This window comes from Caloenas nicobarica, chromosome 5 (assembly GCF_036013445.1).
Source record: "Caloenas nicobarica isolate bCalNic1 chromosome 5, bCalNic1.hap1, whole genome shotgun sequence".
In the NCBI taxonomy this organism is placed as follows: Eukaryota; Metazoa; Chordata; class Aves; order Columbiformes; family Columbidae; genus Caloenas; species Caloenas nicobarica.
Window position 1 is genome coordinate 47,604,801 of NC_088249.1, and position 20,266 is coordinate 47,625,066.

At 48.1% G+C, this 20,266-nt stretch overlaps 1 protein-coding gene across 1 annotated transcript; it reads right to left on the reverse strand.

Annotated features, from left to right (window-relative positions):
- Window positions 1-8,264: 8,264 nt before the first annotated feature.
- Window positions 8,265-10,501, reverse strand: FJX1 (four-jointed box kinase 1). Its single transcript, XM_065636441.1, has one exon. It carries the CDS (start codon window positions 10,499-10,501, stop codon window positions 9,227-9,229), a length of 1,275 nt encoding a protein of 424 aa, XP_065492513.1. The 3' UTR covers window positions 8,265-9,226.
- Between the last annotated feature and the right edge of the window lie 9,765 nt (window positions 10,502-20,266).

Genomic DNA, 20,266 nt, shown 5'->3' on the forward strand with positions numbered 1-20,266 from the left:
ACTTAAACAAATAAATACTGTGAGCAGACTCCTAGCTTGTGTGCAAGAAATCATGTATAGATAAAAAAAAATTAAAACCAGCAGCTTTAAACTGTAGTTTATTAGTGCCCTTTCCTCCACAGCAGGACACAAAAAGGAAACTGGCGAGACAGGTGCATTAAAAAATGATGACTCCTCTAAATGAAACATATAATATGCAGAAATACACTCCTCTTCTTTTGTGCTGGAGTTGGAGATACTGATACAAAATGTGTTTGTTCCTTACCTCATTACCAGGTTGCATTTGTGTGTACTTGAGGTAAATGCCTGTCTGTCCTCATGGCAAGGAATTTTTTAAGATCCTAGCTATGAGGGGAGAAGGCTTTTGGCAGAAGAGGGAGCTTAAGGAAGGAGTAATTGGTGGGGGGTGGAATGGATTGAATTAAATATTGAGAGCAGTAGCAATTATTGAACATACATAATGTTATGCAGGCTGAAATCCATCAGGTAACAAAATCATTTAATGACAAGTTTTGAAAATAAGCCTCTGCTTTCAAGATCACAAATTGTCAGTAGTCTACACAGGGGAAGGGCAGGTCCGCTGTACTCAAGTGCTAAAAGCCTCATGGTACACAAATTTTTCTCCTTGTTCTGTGACACTGGCTACCTAGAAAAGACCCATTTCAGAGGTTGTAGCTGGAGACCTGTCACAGAAGATGGAGAAAGGGTTTGTAGGGGACACACTGCCTCTGCACTCATGCAATTTCCTCAAAGGATGTTTGCTGTTTGCCATCCTCAGCATCTGCAAGGAGTCAACAGCTTCTTGGTCCTTTTCCAGAGGGCTTTCACCTCCATTCCTGTGTCTTTCTACACCTTGCAAGGTACACATGCTAATTCATTGAACACGTCCCATTGCTGCAGACACACTTTTAAGTGCCTCAAAATATATTTCTTTTTTTGAACTTTCATGCCTTTGACTACTTCTTTCAAAACTTGTTCTGCTGGCTTGACACCGAGGACTGGCTTGGCACTGTGTGACACTTAAATAAGGTCAGACAACAGAGGGTAGACAAGCATGATGATCTGGCAGTACATGTAACAGTGCAATTTAAATCTGCCTATATTAATTGTATTACAATATGCTGTAACTTATTCTTCTTCCAGATTGCATTCTGCTTGTATCTCACCTGAAATTCCCCTACCTCTGTTTCCCTGCCTGGAATAGGAACTGGAATGGTCTGGGTCTTCTGGATATCTGCTCAATTTTCCCTGCGTTGGCAGTAGCTGCATTTTGCAGTCTTCTCTTGGGTTTATTCCCTTGCAGAAATGGTCTGAGTGCCACATGCACAAAAACCCACAAGAAGTGGTTGAATAACAGGATCACTCAAAACTAGCCAGTGCAATTGCAGCGTCAGACCCTATTTGTTGTCCAATTGCTGTCATTCATCTTCCAATAATCCAGCTGGAGTTTTTTTCCTTGAGTGCAGTGCTGGCTTGCTTTCAGATGAAATAATTCTCCTTCCTTTGTCTGCACAGTTCCTTTCACACCTGCACAAAGCAGCAATCCTGATCCATGTGGGCCTGTGTGGGTGCTTCTTTCCTGTAAGCTCATCCTATGCCTCCACCTGGAGCAGCCAACTGAAAGCCACAGCACAAGAGGGGGTTAAGACATTACAGGTATAACACCTGGTTCCTGCCCCATATGCGAAGTACACTGAGTTAGATTAAACACTCCCTAAGGGTGAGATTGATAATGTTTGCTAAAATATCCGTTGATTCACAACAAAATCCTCTTTGCAGACACAAATCACCAGGTTGGGAAATAACTTCTGCTCAGATGAGTGCACATTACTTCAGTGGGAGAGCTACATTAGCACCCAAGACAGCAAGGAAAAAGGTTTCCTAGGTCATTGAGTGTCGCAGTAGTTGTGTGGGTGCCTAGCAGGAATTGCTTGCTGTGTAAGCCAGCGCAATCTCATTGGAGCTTTGTTGCACCACCTAGATTCAAAGGGGGACGGGGCTGTAGCTAGGCTACAATCAGTGGGGCAGCACTCTAGAACTGATGAAGACTTGGAGGCCCCCCATATCCCTAAGGTGAAATCGGTGTGCTCAGCTCACTCCCTGAAATGCCTGTACACCAATGTACACAGCATGGGGAATAAGCAGGAGGAGTTAGAAACCTGTGTTCAATCAGGAGATTATGATCTGGTGGCAATCACAGAGACATGGTGGGACAGCTCACATGACTGGAATGTGGTCATGGATGGCTATGTCCTTTTCAGGAAAGACAGGCCAGCCAGGTGAGGTGGTGGAGTTGCTCTTTACGTGAGAGAGCAACTACAATGTACTGAGTACTGTCCAGGCACAGATGAGGAGCGAGTTGAGAGTCTATGGGTGAGAATTAAGGGGCAGGCTGGCAGGGCTGATACTGTTGTGGGAGTCTATTACAGGCCACCAGATCAGGGTGAGGAAGCTGATGAGGCCTTCTACGGGCAGCTGAGAGTGGCCTCAGTCACAGGCCCTGGTTGTCGTGGGGGATTTTAACTACCCTGATGTTTGCTGGAAGGACTACTCAGCCAGCCAGCCTCAGTCTAAGAGGTTCCTCCAGTGCATTGACGATAACTTTCTGATGCAAATGGTGGAGGAGCCGACTAGGAGAGGTGCACTGCTAGATCTCATCCTCGCTAACAAGGAGGGTCTGGTTGAAGCAGTAAAGGTGGAGGGCTGCCTTGGCTGCAGCGACCATGAGATGGTGGAGTTCAGAATCTCGTGTGGCGGGAACAGAATAGCAAGCAGAATTGCAACCCTGGACTTCAGCAGGGCAAACTTTGGCCTTTTCAAGCAATTGCTAGGGGAAATCCCATGGGGAAGGGTGCTTGAAGGTAAAGAGGCCCAAGATAGTTGGTTAGCATTCAGGGACTGCTTCTACCAAGCTCAAGATCAGAGCATCCCGACACGTAGGAAGTCAAGGAAGGGAGCCAGGAGACCTGCGTGGTTATACAAGGAACTGCTGGGTAAGCTCAAGTGGAAGAGGAGAGTTTACAGATCATGGAAGGAGGGGCTGGCCACTTGGGAAGAATATAAGGCTGTTGTTAGAGGATGTAGGGAGGCAACTAGAAAAGCTAAGGCCTCCTTAGAGTTAAATCTGGCGAGAGGGGTCAAGGACAACAGAAAGAGCTTTTTCAAATACATGGCAGATAAAAATAACACCAGAGGCAATGTAGGCCCACTGATGAACAGGGTGGGTGCCCTGGTGACAGAGGATACAGAGAAGGCAGAGTTACTGAATGCCTTCTTTGCCTCTGTCTACTCTGCTGGAGGCTGTACTGAGGAGCCCTGTACCCCTGAGGCCCCAGAGGAAGGCAGGGCAATGGAGGAGTTTGCCTTGGTTGATGAGGACTGGGTTAGGGAGCAATTAGGCAATCTGGACATCCATAAATCCATGGGTCCAGATGGGATGCACCCGCAGGTGCTGAGGGAGCTGGCTGAAGTCATTGCTGGACCGCTCTCCATCATCTTTGCCAAGTTGTGGGAAACAGGAGAGGTGCCTGAGGACTGGAGGAAAGCAAATGTCACTCTGGTCTTCAGAAAGGGCAAGAAGGAGGACCGGGGCAACTATAGACAGGTCAGCCTCACCTCCATCCCTGGGAAAGTAATGGAACACCTTATCCTTGGTGCCATCTCACAGCATATCAAGGATAAGAGGGTCATTAGGGGCAGCCAACATGGCTTCACCAAAGGGAAGTCGTGCTTGACCAACCTCATAGCCTTTTATGAAGACATAACAAGGTGGATAGATGATGGCAAAGCAGTGGATGTGGTCTACTTTGACTTCAGTAAAGCATTTGACACAGTCTCCCACAGCATCCTCACAGCTAAACTGAGGAAGTGTGGATTGGACGATCAGGTAGTGAGGTGGACTGTGAACTGAAGGAAAGAAGCCAGAGAGTCGTGGTCAGTGGGGCGGAGTCTGGTTGGAGGCCTGTATCTAGTGGAGTGCCTCAAGGGTCGGTACTGGGACCAGTATTATTCAATATATTCATCAACGACTTGGATGAGGGAATCGAGTGTACTATCAGCAAGTTTGCTGATGACACCAAACTGGAAGGAGTGGCTGACAGGCCAGAAGGCTGTGCTGCCATCCAGCGAGATCTGGACAGGCTAGAGAGTTGGGCGGGGAAAAATTTAATGAAATATAACAAGGGAAAGTGCAGAGTCTTGCATCTGGGTAGGAACAACCCCAGGTTCCAGTATAGGTTGGGGAATGACCTATTAGAGAGCAGTGTTGGAGAAAGGGACCTGGGGGTCCTGGTGGACAGCAGGATGACCATGAGCCAGCATTGTGCCCTGGTGGCCAAGAAGGCCAATGGCATCCTGGGGTGTATTAGAAGGGGGGTAGTTAGTAGGTCTAGAGAGGTTCTCCTTCCCCTCTACTGTACCCTGGTGAGACATCATCTGGAATATTGTGTCCAGTTCTGGGCCCCTCAGTTCAAGAAGGACAGGGAACTGCTTGAGAGAGTCCAGCACAGGGCAACAAAGATGATTAAGGGAGTGGACCATCTCCCTTATGAGGAAAGGCTGAGGGAGCTGGGTCTCTTTAGCTTGGAGGAGACTGAGGGGTGACCTCATTAATGTTTATAAATATTTAAAGGGTCAGTGTCACAAGGATGGAGCCAGGCTCTTCTCAGTGACAACCAATGGTAGGACAAGGGGTAATGGATTCAAGCTGGAACACAAGAGGTTCCATTTAAATTTGAGAGGAAACTTCTTCTCAGTGAGGGTGACAGAACACTGGAACAGGCTGCCCAGGGGGGTTGTGGGGTCTCCTTCTCTGGAGACATTCAAAACCCGCCTGGACACCTTCCTGTGTAACCTCATCTAGGTGTTCCTGCTCCGGCAGGGGGATTGGACTAGATGATCTGTTGAGGTCTCTTCCTATCCCTAACATTCTGTAATTCAACACAGGGAGTGCAGCTCTGAAGGAGTGACTGAATTTTATGCTGTGGTTGCAAAGCAGGAATAACATGCAAAATGGGATTAAGTCTTAATATGATCTCATATCCAGGCTAGTCCTGGACCACCAAGTAACATCAGTGAGAAAATTCTAAGCATTATTACCATTAAAAAAAATCCACCAAACTTCAAAAGGAAAACATGGTTGGTACAAAAACTATGCTGGTGATGCCAAGAACATGCTATACACCCAGTTAGCATAACTAACTATATTTTTACTGTCTTCCACTGGGCCTGAGTTATTTCCAGAATCTTTGAAGAGCCTGACATGGCCTCAGACGGGCAGTGAAGTATGGCACCAGCAGTCAGCTTCGGTCTATCCTCAGGGCAGTTGCTTTTATGTGAAAAGAGAGGGGACTCTCCTTCTGGGAAGAGCTCCCCAAGCAGCAAGGGAAAGTCTCAAAGGGAAACCCACAATGAGAATAAATACACATTGGAAATTACTCCAGATGCAAGCCAATAAAAACAAAGGAGATTTGTGCTGCGAATACGAGTCTTGCTTTTTACACTAAGTGGAAAGCCCACTGAGTTCACCCAGGTCCTGCTGTCCAGAGCTCCCTGGAGGTGCAGTAGCCACTGCAAACACAACTTTGATACCCCTTAGGCAGTCCTTGGAAACTGCGAACTCGGTCCTCCCTTCACACTACTAGGGTTTGAAGGTAACATCCCAGTCACTATGAACTCAAGCTGGGAGTAGCAACAACTCCCTGCCCTACGCACTTCCTCAGATTCCAGTGAAAGAAAAATTCTGGGGGAGGCATTCTGAATTTAATCAGGGAAAGATACAGAAATATGGGACTGAACAAAGTGCATTCAAACTACAAAATCCTCTAGACACTTTTTCCTGCTTTTTTTCTGAAGCTAGTATTATCAGTTAAGCACATGAGTTCCCAGAGCTGAAAACCAGACCTCTTGGTTCACATCTGGGACAGAGAGCATGCTGCCAACCCCACCCATCCTTTTCAACACTCTTCTCGGATCTGTGCAACAGTCCACATTGGACAGAGGCACCAGTGCAGCCAACATGTAAACACATACTTCACTGATAACCTGTGAAAAGTGGTGGGAAGTTATGTGCATCCTAGAAGTGTTCTGCTGAGTGAAGCCTAAAGCACTACAGCCCCATTGTGATATAAGTTACACAACCAATTCCTTGAGCCTCAGTTAAAGTGCTGCTGAGCTGCCAGCAATGCACAGTACAACCTTCTTACTGATCACTTCCAGGTCCTAAAGTCTTCTCATTCTCAAATAAGCAATATTCTTGCTTGCCTGTCCCATTACTGTAACTCAAAGGGAACTCCACTGGAAGAAAGCAGTTAGAGAAGTGCTGTTGAAATTATACTACAAAAAGTTTTGCAGAGTTTCACGCATTGGTTCTCCTGGAAGACAGTCAAACATTAGACAGCGTATACAGCTAAAATGGCATGCAAAGTGTATACCAGACCACTAATTTACAATGAACTCTTTACCTTAAAGAAATCACATAGAAGAAGGTAAGTTTTCCTTAATGTGGTAATTCAAAGCTTTGTCCAGCACAGAAGCAGATGATCTGCACCAGAAGAACAAAAGAAGTGAAATATCATCATCCATTCTCCATCTCTGAATAAACACATTTCCCAGCAGGGCACAGCTGCTCTAGCACAGCACCTCTAGTTTCACATCAACCTACAACTACACCATTTTTGAACACACAACCTAGGTAGTTACCAGTCACCAAATAGAAAAGCATGTTTCTTCTTGAAAGGTGTAATTATCTAGGCTCTGGTCCTAAAGACGCTGCAAAGGATATTTATTTCCGTTAGCCATCAAAACCAAAGTTGTGCCATACTTATAGAAATATTTAAATAGAAATGAAACTTTAGAAGTTTGTGGCACAGCAGTTTACTCTTCACAGTGGTTTAAAATTTATGCCAGCAGTTTATTATTTAAATGTATTTTCATTTGATGAATGCAACAGAGCTGCTGCATTCAAGTGACAAAGCAATACTAAGGGAGAATTAAGAATTACTCAGTAAAATTGTGTATTATCATGTAAATGGCAAAGAAATGTCACATGGGATTCTATGCATTGTTCAGAGAGAGAAATGCAGTGAACTATTAATATGAATTCAAGAGAGAGCCTTGTTGTTAGTAAACCTGTTGTCTTGTCCTATTAAAAAAAAAAAAAGGAAAACACTGTAATGGCCAAAGAAAATTATCTTCATGTGAAGTTTAATCTAAATAAATATTAACAGATGCAAGAACTCCTGCAGGTATTAATACATGGCCCTGGGTTCAGGGGAAGGTTAGTGTTTGACATACTGAAGACAGCACCTACTTGCACAGCAGCCACTGAGCATGTTGCTGCCTTCATCAAGATGTGCCTGTCCAGATGTAGAAGGGATTATGCTGCTGTTTGATTATAGCAGGATATATAGCAGCATTTGGGGTTTAAAGAGGATTAGTTTGTCCTTTATCCTTATTTTGGCCCTATTTTGAGCCATACAGTGGCCTCTTCTATCAGACAGCATGGTACAAGAGATGCAGATATTTTATTTTGTAGTTACTGCTACCACTCCAGCCTACCTAGAACAAAAGTTTGGTAGGAAAAAAACTACCAATTATTTTAGCAAGATTGAAAAGCTTTCCTGTTCTTCAATTCTGCCCCAATCCCTGTTTCAAAGATAACCAAAATGGGAAGAGAGGACTGAGAACCAGCATAAACACCCAGTGGAAGTAACTGCCACCTCCAGGGATGTTTCTGGTACAGTAACACTTGACGCAACCTGTATTAGGAGGTTGGTACCCAGTCCCAGCACCCGAAGAAGCTGATGGCAGCTAAGCCCACACCATCTATATCAGTAAGCTGAAACTAACTGCTTCAGTTTTCTCAGTGCTACTCAAGGTTTGCTTTAAAAAACACACAAAAGTGTATTCAGCTGAAGTATGCAATAGTCACATTATTTTAGCCACTCAAAGAACTGTTGCCCATCTAGCGACACAACAGGTAGGAAAGAGAGAGGAAAGGGTAGCATTTCAAAGCTTAACTCTACCCCTCCTTTCCTCGGAGGGAACGAGTAAAAGTTTGTTCAGTTCAGTGCAGTGAGAAGCTGGAAAGACGTGGCCTCTGTTGTCCATTAGGGAAGACCAAGCAGGTGCGTGCTTCCCTATCAAACCTTATGCAAACATTCAGGGCAAAGGTGGCAAAAGGTTAACACACTTTACTGAAATGTCAGTTTCTTTAGTATGTTACAGAAAAGCTTACAAACATATATAATGTACATAAAAGGCAGACTTTGTAAAATAAAAAGGTCCTCTTTTATAAAAAATTAAAAAGTCAAAGTAAAGTGCATGAAACGGTTTTTCCTTCACTTTAACTATTGTATCCAAGTCTTAGCACATAGCAATGTTTTTAAAACCCGGGAGATCCTCTTGTGTCACTCATTAGTCAGTTACTTTACTGGTCAGATGAAACAATTATGGTGATGACTACAAATGCTTAAGAACCAAAACAGTTTAACCCGATGCATCCACAAAAGACTAAGAGCTAACAGAGTATGGGTTTCTTGTACACTTCTCAATCAACAAGATTTAACAATGAGCAGAAAGGTTCACTTTCGTTAAAGAAAATCGGTACGAAACAAGCTTCACAAATAGGGAGGTTAGGCTAGTTAGGGGCTCCCCTATTGTGCAATCACTTCTTGGTCTATGAATATCAACATTCATACTTAAATATGCTGTTGCAAAAGGAATAATATATAAGAAAATGTTTCCACCTGCCTCCTTTGGAAGGAAAAGGTAGCTGACCCCAATCCAGACAAAGACGACTGCTTTCCTACAGGGTCTCTTATGAGGGTGAGTGCACCAATAGAACTGAGGAAAGCACTCAAGATGCCGAATCCTCTTATTTTTTCAAGGTCTAGAAGCAGAACCCCGGAGTGGAACTCGGCTATAGTTACACCGATCACACTCTGCATCTTCAGGGATCTTGACAAACGCGAATTAATTGCTCCTCTCTACAGCCCCGGCAGGCTGGTAGCCCGCTATTACCTGCACCTGAGCATGAGCGTCCGCCCCCTCCCCCCATCCCCGGCAGTCGTGGCGGTTACGGGGCACCGAGCACCGAGGAGGCGGGCAGGGCCCGCCCTAGCCTTCGGCGGCCACCGGGCTAAGTCCCGTTCCCTCGGAGGAGAGAAGAACCGGGGCGCTGCAGGCAACCGGCTCTCGCTGCCACCCTCCGCCCGCCCCGGGGCCGTCAGAGCACGGCGGCTTGTGCTCGGCAGTGGGCGATGTGGCGGTGCACGAAGTCGACGCGGGCCTGCAGCAGCTCGGCCTGCCGCTCCGAGAGGAAGCCGAGGCGCGCCCAGAGCGGCTCCCGCGCCCGGTAGCGGCGGCGCAGCTCGGCGGCGGCGCTGCGGCGGCCGTGCAGCTCAGCGACGCGCCGCGCCGTGCCCTCGCGGAAGACGCAGACGGAGCGCAGCAGTGACTCGTTGTAGGGGTCCCACATGGCGAGGAGGCGGTAGCCGTGCACCAGCCCCGCCTCGTTGTCCATGAAGACGAGCCCGCCATCAGGGGCGCGGAGCAGGTTGCTGGTGGCGCGGCCCATTACCCTTGGGTCCCACTGCAGGCTGAAGAAGTTGCTGACCAGACGGTCGAAGTTGGCCGTCAGGTAGTCGAAAAGGATCAGATCGCTCCACTGCACCAGCTCCACTAGCTGCGACGGCGGCAGAACGCCCAGCTCCCCTGCCGACAGCGGCTGCAGCCACCGGCCGGCGCCCGCTTCGGCTCCCCAGGGCGCGGGGGCCACAACGGCGGTAAGATTGTCCACCCAGCGGGTCAGGCTGACCACGGCACCCTCGGCCCAGTGCGATCCGCGCAGCTCCTCCCGCACTGGCTCCCACTGCCGCCCGCGGGCCTCCACCAGGGAGAGGGCCATGGGCGGCAGCCGCTCCTGTATGCCCAGCACACCGGCCAGGTGGTACGAGAGCGCCTCGCCCTGGATCTGCTCCGGGTTGATGCCGTAGCGGACGCAGGCGCGACTCCCGTCCGACAGCCGCGCCAGCCGGTTGGAGCTGCGTCCGCAGCCGCCCCGCTCCAGCGAGGCCACACGGGCGGCGCGCGCGGCCGACAGCCACGCGACCGCCTCCTCCTCCGCGAAGCCCGGCGGCACTTGCTGCTCCAGCTCACGGCTCCAGAAGATGCCCCGCTCCACCGGGGAGGCGGCGTCGGCTGGCGGCTGCGAGCCGGCCGCAGCGAGCCGCCGTTCGCCGTCCTGCTCCTCCTGGCCCGCCGCCGGCAGCGCCAGCAGCGCCCGGAAAGTTTTCTGCCCACCGCCGCCGGGCTTGCCCCGCGCCGCCGAGGAGCGCCCCCAGCCCCATCGTCCGCGGGGCGCGCGCGGCTCGAGATCCGGCTCCCGCTGCGTCGCCGCTTCCCGCCGCGGCAGCACCGTCCAGAGCGCCGGCAGGGCGCCCAGCAGCAGCAGCCCCAATACGGGCAGGGCGCCCGGCGCGGCCCGTTTCGCCCTCTTCATCCTCCTGCCGCTTCACGCCGCCGCCGCGAGACGCAGCGGCAGTGCAGCCCCGCCGCCCGGCCGCTCGGCGCGGCGCGGGCGCATGGCGCCGGATCGGGCCGGACCAGACCCCTGGGGAGCAACAGCTGGAGCAGGCGACCCCCCGGCAGACCTACGCTGTATGTGCCCAGCTGCAGCAGCAGCCGGGAGACACAGGCAACCCGCACCACGCCGGGGAGCCGGGGGGGCGCGCCTGGCCCGCCCCCTCTTCCCGCGTGGCCCTGCGCTTAAAGCGACGACGTCTGTAGTGGCGGTGATGGTGGGGTGTTCCGTCTTGGGGGCGGAAATATGGGGCGCGTCGGGGGCCTGCGCCGGCCGGCGGGAACGGAGAGCGCTGCAGCGGAGGCGCTCGGCTGTGCCGCTTCCTCCTCCCCGCTGCATGGAGCACAAAGGAGCCTACACACCGAGAAAGAGGGAGGGAGGGAGGGAGGGAGGGAGGCGGGAGGAGGCGCGCGCGCCGGTGCCGTCGCTCCCGTCCCAGTGCACGGGCTCTCCCGGAGCCCCCGGGCGCGGTCGCGCCGCCTCCTGCCCACGACCGGCACGGCGGGGTCGCGGCGCGGTCACCGGCGGATTGGTGACCCCCTCCGCTCTCCACCCGGCGCTGGGGGCCGGGAGCGGGGCCCGGAGCCGGCAGGTGGTTGCACAAGAGGGTCGCCTGAAAGACGCGCCACTCCAAGCCGGGACGCCGCGACTTAATGCTGAGAATCCCTGCCGGCAGGGCTGTCGCTGACCGTGGGCAGGGCGCGGTCGTAAGACACCACGGAGCGCCACCTTCGCCGCCGCTTCCTCCCTCTTCGGCGGCGGCAGGGGACAGATGTTGTAGGGCCCGTGTGCACGGAGGGGAGCGCCGTCGGCGTCCTTACACATCGATGTGTGCGGCCAGCTCCCCCCTCAGGTGCGTCACGGCGTCTGCGGTGCGGACTAGATTTTCCTGGTCTTTTAATGCCCCGAGAGGAAGTTTCAAGCCCCACCCCGAGGGATTTCCTGCCCAAGGGAGCGACAGCCAGCACTTTTCTACAAGTTTTGTCTCTTTGGGGTCGTTAGGGTGTATACTGGAAGATTACAGGAGCACCTCTTTCTCTGTTTCTCATTTCCAGCTTCCTGCCTTCCCAAGGCAAGGAAGCATAGCTCTGCACTTTATTTTACTGGACACCTCTCCTAGGAAGGACATTTTTGTGACCCAAGTTAAAACACCTCTCCTTTCTTCAATCAGTGCCGTGGCTATCCTCCAGAGTAGTTATTTGAGTTGGATCAGTGAAGAAAAACCAGCATATACAGAATGTTAAAACATTGCAGAAAAAAAATCCAACCACTCCACAGTCTTCCAGGTTGAATTGAATGCAATTTATTTTAATATAAAAAAAAAGGAATTATCTCTTTTATAGGATTCTGTTACAAACCATTCAAACTCTCCTAGTCCACCTTAACAACTAAAAAAACCAACCAAACAAAAAACCCCCAACAAAGACGGAAACTGAATTCATTGGCTTTTGCCTCAAATTCCCCTTTAAACTGAGACTTCACAGTCTTCCTAGGGAAGGTCTGGCTGTGAGACGCCGATGCCTTAGTCCACCTTGTCTCCAGCGCGCCCTGCGGCACCACAGAGTTTTCGGGCGGCAGCGTTTCTCTTGTGGTCACACAGTGGAGGGCGGCCTCGGCGGGCCCCGAGCCCGCATAGTGGGAGAGGAGCAAAGCGAGCCTTTACCTTCTCGCTCCACTGGGGAGCCGAGTGGTCATGTCCTACCAGCTCCTCTCGCTGGTCACGCTGCCGCGCTGCAGCCGCCGCTGCTGTCACCGACCAGACCATCCGGACAGCCGGGCCCGTCACCCCAGCAGGGCCCAGGCCGAGGAGACCGACTTGTGGGAAGCCATTTGGTGAAGGGCTCACTCCTGGGTTGAGGGGTCTCATGGCAAGAAATGGGAGTGCCAGGCACAGAAAGGACAAGCTAGTGCATGTAAAAAATTGTGGCTGGTGCCTTTTCTAACAACAAGACGTCACATCTAACTGTGACTATTTTAACTGGGAGCATTAGTGCTCTTGGGTCTCTCATGCACAAAGGGACTTGCTGAAATCATGAGAAATAATCATAATCCTGGCTTCCTTCAAGTGCAATACAAGCTATAATAATTCTTCTTGTTACCTGTGAATTCAGGTCTCATGTTATTCTGACCCTGAGGCCTTACTACCAGATGATGCTTTACACTTTCATCCTTTGAAACCACATGAGCTACACAGTGAACACCAGGTGTGTGACTTGGAACTGGTGATTGCTACAATTCACAGTGGCCAATAAGAACAGTACCATTACACTAAGCAGGAGGCTTTTATCCAACGGGAGGCTGAATATTTTTCCCAAAGAAATGGCACAGAATTATCTCTGTTCTCTGCCACTTTCCAGTTTGAAATAGCTTTAAGAAAACTCACAGCTTGTTGGGAAAGGACTGAAAGTAGAAAGTGAATTTTATTCCATGCATAGGTTGGACATGTATTTTGATTTAAGTGAATTATTTGCATTTCTTTCAGGATGAATTCTAGTGAGCATCCAACTGCCAGTGCCTACACGGGGAAGTCCCCCTTGGAGAAGTACCATTACCATGGATAAGGACATTACATTTCTTGTAATTAAGGTGAACATAAGCTCCAAGTTATGCATGAGATTCATTTCAATTACAGCTTGCCTCTTGTAAGATAAGCAGTTAATCAATGGGCTATACTGTGACTGCACCCTTAAATCAATAGCTGGGCAAACAGCATTTCCCGAAAATACTCCGCCTCTGACTATATTATCTGGAAAAAGAACAAGCCAGAGTTTTGCTGAGCCACCCTGCTGGCTTAGTGCTGCTTACAAGCTGGAATATTTTTAAAACCAGATGATTGGTAGAGGCTTAAACATCAGCCAAGCTGATATGCTCTTCAATTTACAGCATGTTAAACATTCCTGAAACTGTGATCACTGATATGTTTGGGTCAATCAGATGTCTTGTTACTGCTTTGCAGACATTGCAATGAGCAGCTTGAAGATAAAGGAAATACAGTCTCCAAGCTTCTCAGCCCTATACTGGGGAAAGGAGAGATGGTCACTGTCCAGACCCAGAATCTGAGCATGTAAAAATATAACAAAATAATTTCTGGTTTCCATGCTTTGTTTCTTATATTAACTTGATTTTAGCTGCCTGACAAAGCTAGGCACATAGAATACCTAGCTGCTAGTGTTTCCCACTGATTTTAGCCAAGCGAAGGCCTTGTTCTCTTCCTTCCCCTTCTGACCCCCAGTATGCAGCTTCCTGGTGATGTGGGGTAGTTGTAATTTCAGGCAGCAGTGATTCCTCCCATCAAAAGTAGAAGAAATGGAGACTGAATAGAGATTTCAAGATTTCTTCCCTGCAGTGAAAGTTATTTCATACTCAAGCCAAAAGCCAGACTCTAATGGGCTTTCATAAGGTTAGGATCACAGGAAAGCAGATGGAGACTTTACTTTTCTGGACACAGCTTGCCTGTGCTGGACATGAAGAGCCCTGCCTCTGCTAATAATCTCTGCTGGGCAAGGAAGGCTGACAAAGCAGGTGCAGAGCAAGGCTCCATTTGCACCAGAGCCCAAAACTATCAACAGCTCCAAAGCACCCAGTGCTCTCCGGGGCAGGAGGGAGTCTCCTCCCTTGGCTGGAGCTGCAGCTGCCAGAGGGGATGTGGCTGCAGCCCACTGCTGGGGCGACAACTTGGGAAAGCTGCCCCAGCCATGTGTAGGCACTCTTTGGCTCAGGAAAGTTCTGGCCTGTGGTAGCATTGCATATCTTCATCTGATATTCTCTCACAGCTCAAAGCTTCAGTACAACACCTCGACCCCCAAGTTACAGAGACATTGGCATGGAAGTTATTTTCCAGCAAAAACCCTTTTGGACTACCAAGATTAGCCCCTCCAAATCCTTCCCAGGCTCATGGAAATTTCCCTCTCTTCACTGAGTGCTGGCAGACACTTTGTCTTCATCACTGGTTTTGATGTATACCCGATGCCAGATCTAACTCACCTCAACAACAAGTTACGGAGTCTAGTGACTGCCACATTAACCTCATCAGGGCTGTGAGCTCTTTCCCTGGAAACTGCAGTGGGAGAGCTTGAGCTATTGCTTTGTGGTGATCTCCCTCAATAGCACAACACATGAAGTCCTTCATTTACTCTGAATTGTGGTTCTGCATCCTGGGTGGGGTGGGAATAGGGGCTTTTTACTCCAGCCCAGCATAATTTTTCTAGATTTCACTCTCCTAAAACTTTGTATACAGCTTGTTCCCACCTTGAGTACTTCAGGTCTACCTGCACTCTTTCTTCTTTATCCATCAGGTTACCAAACACCTCTGTTTCTATCCAGCATTTCCCCAGCTGTCCCCAAGCAGCTTGTTCCCAGCCCTATTTAGTAGGTTGGTTTGGCTTCTGGCAGTGAGCTGGTGCCAGTGAGCTCCCAAACTAGTGATAGCCATTTTTAATGGGACCACCTGGGATTGCTGTCAGGAGAGGAGCACTGAGCACATGGTGCAATGTGCTTGCACTGGTGGAACTGGGGTCTGCCCTGGAGATGTGAAAGCTGCTGCAGACAGGCTGTAGCAAAATGATGCCCCTGCTTCCTCAGTGCTGCATGTCCCTCCACACTTTCTCTCTTTGTGTTTTGAGCTACTGGATCAGTGAGAATGTGGGCCTTGGGAGGCTTCCATCAGGGCAGGATCAGCTCTCCATATCCCAGTAACCTAGACTGGCTGATTCACAGCACTCCTGCTGATCACAGGGTCTTCCTGATGCAGCCTGCCTGGTGCCAGCTTACTTGGTGGTGAGAGTGTTTTACACTGTCCTTCTGCACTGCCTGAACCTGCAGCCTCCTGGAGGAAGTGCAGCCCCTGCACAGAGCCCTTTGTCCATGTGGTCTGTGTGTCTCAATTCTTTCCTTTGCAAGGAAGTTATTTGGACTAGCTGGCTAGTGGAGAAGAGTTGTGCCTGCAAACCTGTCTTGTACAGATGCAGGGTTACCATCAAAACAATGCTACTGCCAATACAGCATGTTTCTCTTGGGAAAGGGTGGGAATTTTGGAATAAACTAGTGGCAAAAAGTTAGTGTGCAAAAATGTTATGTGCTTACTGTCACTACAAGTTATTTCCACACTATAGGAGTGCTTTGTACAAATACATGAGCAACACCCATGTATATGCCTGACTATGGCTCTGTCAAGGTAGATTTGTATTTCACAACCAAAAAAAGCACTCCTCATTATGAGATATTCTGGCAACCGGAGGGCAGGATTTATAACTGCTTATGACTGGGAGAAGGCTGAAGTTAAGGTGTTCTGCATTTCGTAGCTGCAAGGTGAACATTAGAGACCTTGACCTGCAAGTGATTTCTGAATTTCTGGAATATTTACAAACTTCTCGCCTCCTGGAATAGAGAAATCTGGAACCTTTTCTATTGCTTAGACTCCATAGTTGATTTTGCAGAAAAACTCCCAGACAGAGAGACTCTACAAAGATTTTTTTTTTTTGTAAACTGCAGTGCCGTGTAGAACATGAAGCTAGGCAATTTCTGTACATAGAATGGATCCTATCTCCCCTGCACTCTGAGGCTCTCTGGTTTTAACATCTGAGACTCTCTGTTTTTAACATCTGTGACTCTCTGCTTTTAATATCAAAGCAATAAATGAATAAGTGCTTGAGGTCTTGTACCTGGCTCTTGAAAATATTCGTAAGACTTGTCAGGTGCCTGATGATGCTCGGTTAGGGAAATTGTTCTCATTCCTATTAAAGGTGATCTGCAAAGATGGAAAGAAATTTGTGTTATGCTCAGGCTGATGTTCTCAGGACCTCTGACAAGCAAAGTCTGCAGAACAGTCATGAAAGAAATATATTGAAATTATAGGTCAGCGACATCCATTATACAAATACAACCTGGCCTCTCCAGACATCTGATTCAGGTGGGAGGATTTTCCAAATAAGCAACATCGGGCATGATGACCTTGGTTTTCATGGCTTGGAGTGAGATTCTTGGCTGATCTGAACTGGCAAAGCTGCACAGTGGTGAGCAGCCCACTGAAACTTGCAGCATCCACATTAGAACAGTTCTGAGAAGTCACTGCTCCCTGCTCACCCTGAAATACAGTCCATTCTAAAGGGAAACATAGTAACTGTTTGTGTCCATTACAATTGTTTTTTTAGTTTTTTTTCTTTTTTTTTTTTAGGCCAGGAAGTAAAGTGGTTGCAGATACCTCTTCAAATGAAACTGCTGAGGGGCTTAGGGACACGAAAGATAGTTATCACATGAGAGGATAAATAATGCATTGGGTACTAGTCTCTGCTTTCAAGTAGGGTTTCCTGAAGGGTCAGATACCATGGCCTACAATATTCATGTCACATATATTAATAGCTTTTCTCTTTTCCTTCTTGTGGCTGCCAGAATATGAGAGTGAAGAATATTGTTCAATACAGTTCACAGTAACTCCAGGCACCTGCCATGGTGTAGCATAACAGAAAACAGAAGGGAAAATCAAACTCAGTGTCTTTCCAGAAAAGAGAAGGTCAAACCACCTTGACAATAGCCTATAGACCTTCATTCCTTCTGACCTATCTTGCAAACCCAAGAAATTGTACTTGAAGATGTATCTATGACTGGGAAAGATACTGCCTTTAGGTAGAGACTCTCCATCACCTTCTGGTAAGCTGAGCCAGGGGTTAAATACCCTCACTATTAAAAATATCCTCACTTTAATGTGTTCTCCAGGCACTTAGACAGCCCTGTGATGGGCCCAGTTAAAAACTGAGATGGACCAGACTTGACTAGAAAAATAATGCTGGACTAAAGGTAGAGTTAGTATTGTTACAGGAAGGAAAATAATGGTCATAAAATTTGGCTTCTGCAAAAATACACCCAGAACACCTCTGTGTACACATACGCAGGTACGTCGCAGGAAGAGCCAGAGGCCACGAATGCATTGCAAAGAGCAAGTTTTATTTTAGTTACCTCTCTACTGGGGGATCTCCAAAGTCACACCTGAGCTCCCAGGCAGAGGTGACACAAGCGGGGACGCAGGCGCTGGTAGGTTCAGCCCTGCTGGAAGATCACTGGGCCTGCTGAGCTCGCCTGGATTTCAAGGCTTCAGGCAAGCGCAGCCTCCCGCTCTTTCTCACAACAAAGCAGGAATCTCAGACATAGTGATAAGGTGCCTAGAGTTTCTCACAGGCCTACGTTATCTAACACAGAGGTTCTACTCATCAAGCACACAAGGTCAGTAAAACAGTTAATGTGATGTATGTGCTTTTTCTACAGACAGGTGCAAGTCACTTGAGCGTATTTACATTTAACTAACCTCCTCGCCAAATCTTCCGCTACGTTCCCATACATTCCACCCCCTTACTCACGTGACTTGCTTCTGCTGGGGCCGACAAAGCCAGAGTTGTTCATTTGGGCTTGTGAGGTGTAGCACGGTGCAATTTACAGGGACACACAATAAACACATACAGAAAAAGCAAAAAACATATTTCTACAATAATGCATAATTTCTACAATAATCAGGTGTCCAATTCATCTCATCAAGGAATTAAATGAGTCATTCAGCCAGGCATTATCAGTAGATTGTTTCACTTGCTGCATTAGTTCCAAAGATGTGAGATGTTGTCTTCAATGCTGGTTAGTTCATCATCTATGTTGAAGCAACACATGCCTTCAAAATCAAAGCAGCATTTGCAGCCACTACCTACTCAGAGAAACAACAATAAGAAACATAAACGTTAAAACCCCTTAGCACAGCACAATACTGTAATACAGCTATGAGGGTTGTCATGCTAGTGAAACACATTGTTAAGAGATCTGCAGCTGTTAATTTCTCGTAAACATTAAAGGCAAATTTTTAGGGTACAGTAGCAGCTGAACAAAACTAAATTTACCAGGACAAATCTAAGTTAATCAACAGGAGTGTTGTCACCTTCCAGTAATACATACGCTGCTGCTCCAGCTCCTTCAGCTGGTATCACTCTGGGTTTAACAACCTGGTGTGGGTTAATTGCCCACACAGACTGGAAGGTTGTGGTCTGCACTTTTTCAGATTGGACTTCAGTTGGATGTTGAGTCTGTGACACCAATAACATTGTTCCAGTGCTGTCTCCTCTAGATAAAACACAGGTGTTCACTGAAGATACCTGAAATACAAGAATTCGAGAATCTGATATTAGCAAAGGATGTAACATAAGAGGAGAAGTCAGGGTACAAAACCATACAGCATTCTCTGGAGTCATGTGAATTTTTACATCTAGGTCAATAGGCTGCAGTCCCACTTCGCAATCCATTGGCATGAATAATTTCATTTCCCCTGTAGTTAGTCCTGACACTGTACCCACATAAGTGTATACATATTGCCACCCCCTAGACGGGGATAGGGGCCCAATATAATCAGCCTGACAGGTATTCAAGGCCCACTGACCCCGTTTTAGCTTTCCCCACGCTCTTAAATGTAGCTGCGTACAACTAGCACAACGATGTGAGCATGTTTTACAAGTATATAACAGCAAAGGGGTTTGATTGTGTGCAACGTCCCATGTGTGTGCAGCATAAGCTGATCCATGTCCACAAGCTATATGCACATTCAGAGCTTGAGCATGCAGCTCAGCAGAGGTCATATTATCTGCTTCCTTACTGTTTTGAGACTCAAACGAATCAACTTTATTGTGCTCTGCTATTAACCCTTCACAAGGCGAATCCTCCTCCACAGAAAATATAGTGATGGAAGTTCTCCAATGCCCTAAAAATCCTAAAAAGGCATGTAATTGCCTTATTGCAGCTGGTACAGAAAACTGCTGGACTGTGTGCTGTACCTTATCTGGTATTTCTCTAAGCTGCCTATGCCAAACTATTTCTAAAAATAGTACAGTAGCACTAGGGCCCCGCGTTTTAGTCAGATTAATTGCCCAGCCTTGGTCCTGCAAATGCACCTTCAAAAATTCAGCAGCTATTTGAGTTTCTTGTTGTGACACTGCCATAATCAACAGATCATCAATATCATGGCAATCAGTAACAGTACCCAACCATAGTGCTATATCAGCTACTACCATTTGGTGGCAAATGGAGGGGCTATGTTTGTATCTCTGAGACAATACTTGGCAAGTATATTGCTTTTGTTGCCAGGTAAAGGCAAATTGGTCTTGCACTGAGGTGGCAGGTGGGGTGGAGGGTGGGTGCAGTGTTGGTGGGGGGACTAGGGCTGGGTGGCTTTTTTGCATAAGCATTAACTTTTGCAAGCAGCAAAAAATTTCTGATGGTATGATCCCACCCATTTCTGATTGTGGGATGTCAGCTTGTACTAAATCATTCCACATTAATGTTCTCATCACCTGTGCTGTAACTCCTTTCAGTTTTGCCGGATTTCCATTATCTACCACCCAAACAGGGGGTCCTGAAATTACAGCCCCAGTTCCTCTCAAGGCATTTGCTAGAGTGCCTGCACTACCTGTAGCATCTGTCACTGCTGGCAGAATCATGAGTATTAGTGAGGCAGGCGCTCCTCTCAAAAGTTGCATTTTAATACTTCTTGTCACTGCTACCCTGTCCAGATCAGATCCCATAATCAATGCATACGCCGCCCCCATCTGTCGCACTAAATCAATACTTTCCTCCGTTGTGCACCAGTTTCCATGGGACAACACAGATTCAACAGGTTCAGCATATGCTGTTAAAACTGCTGCACACAAACATTGATATAGC

Excerpts from the sequence above, each read along its gene's own strand:
- FJX1 (XM_065636441.1), bottom strand. The coding sequence starts at position 10,501 with ATGAAGAGGGCGAAACGGGCCGCGCCGGGCGCCCTGCCCGTATTGGGG.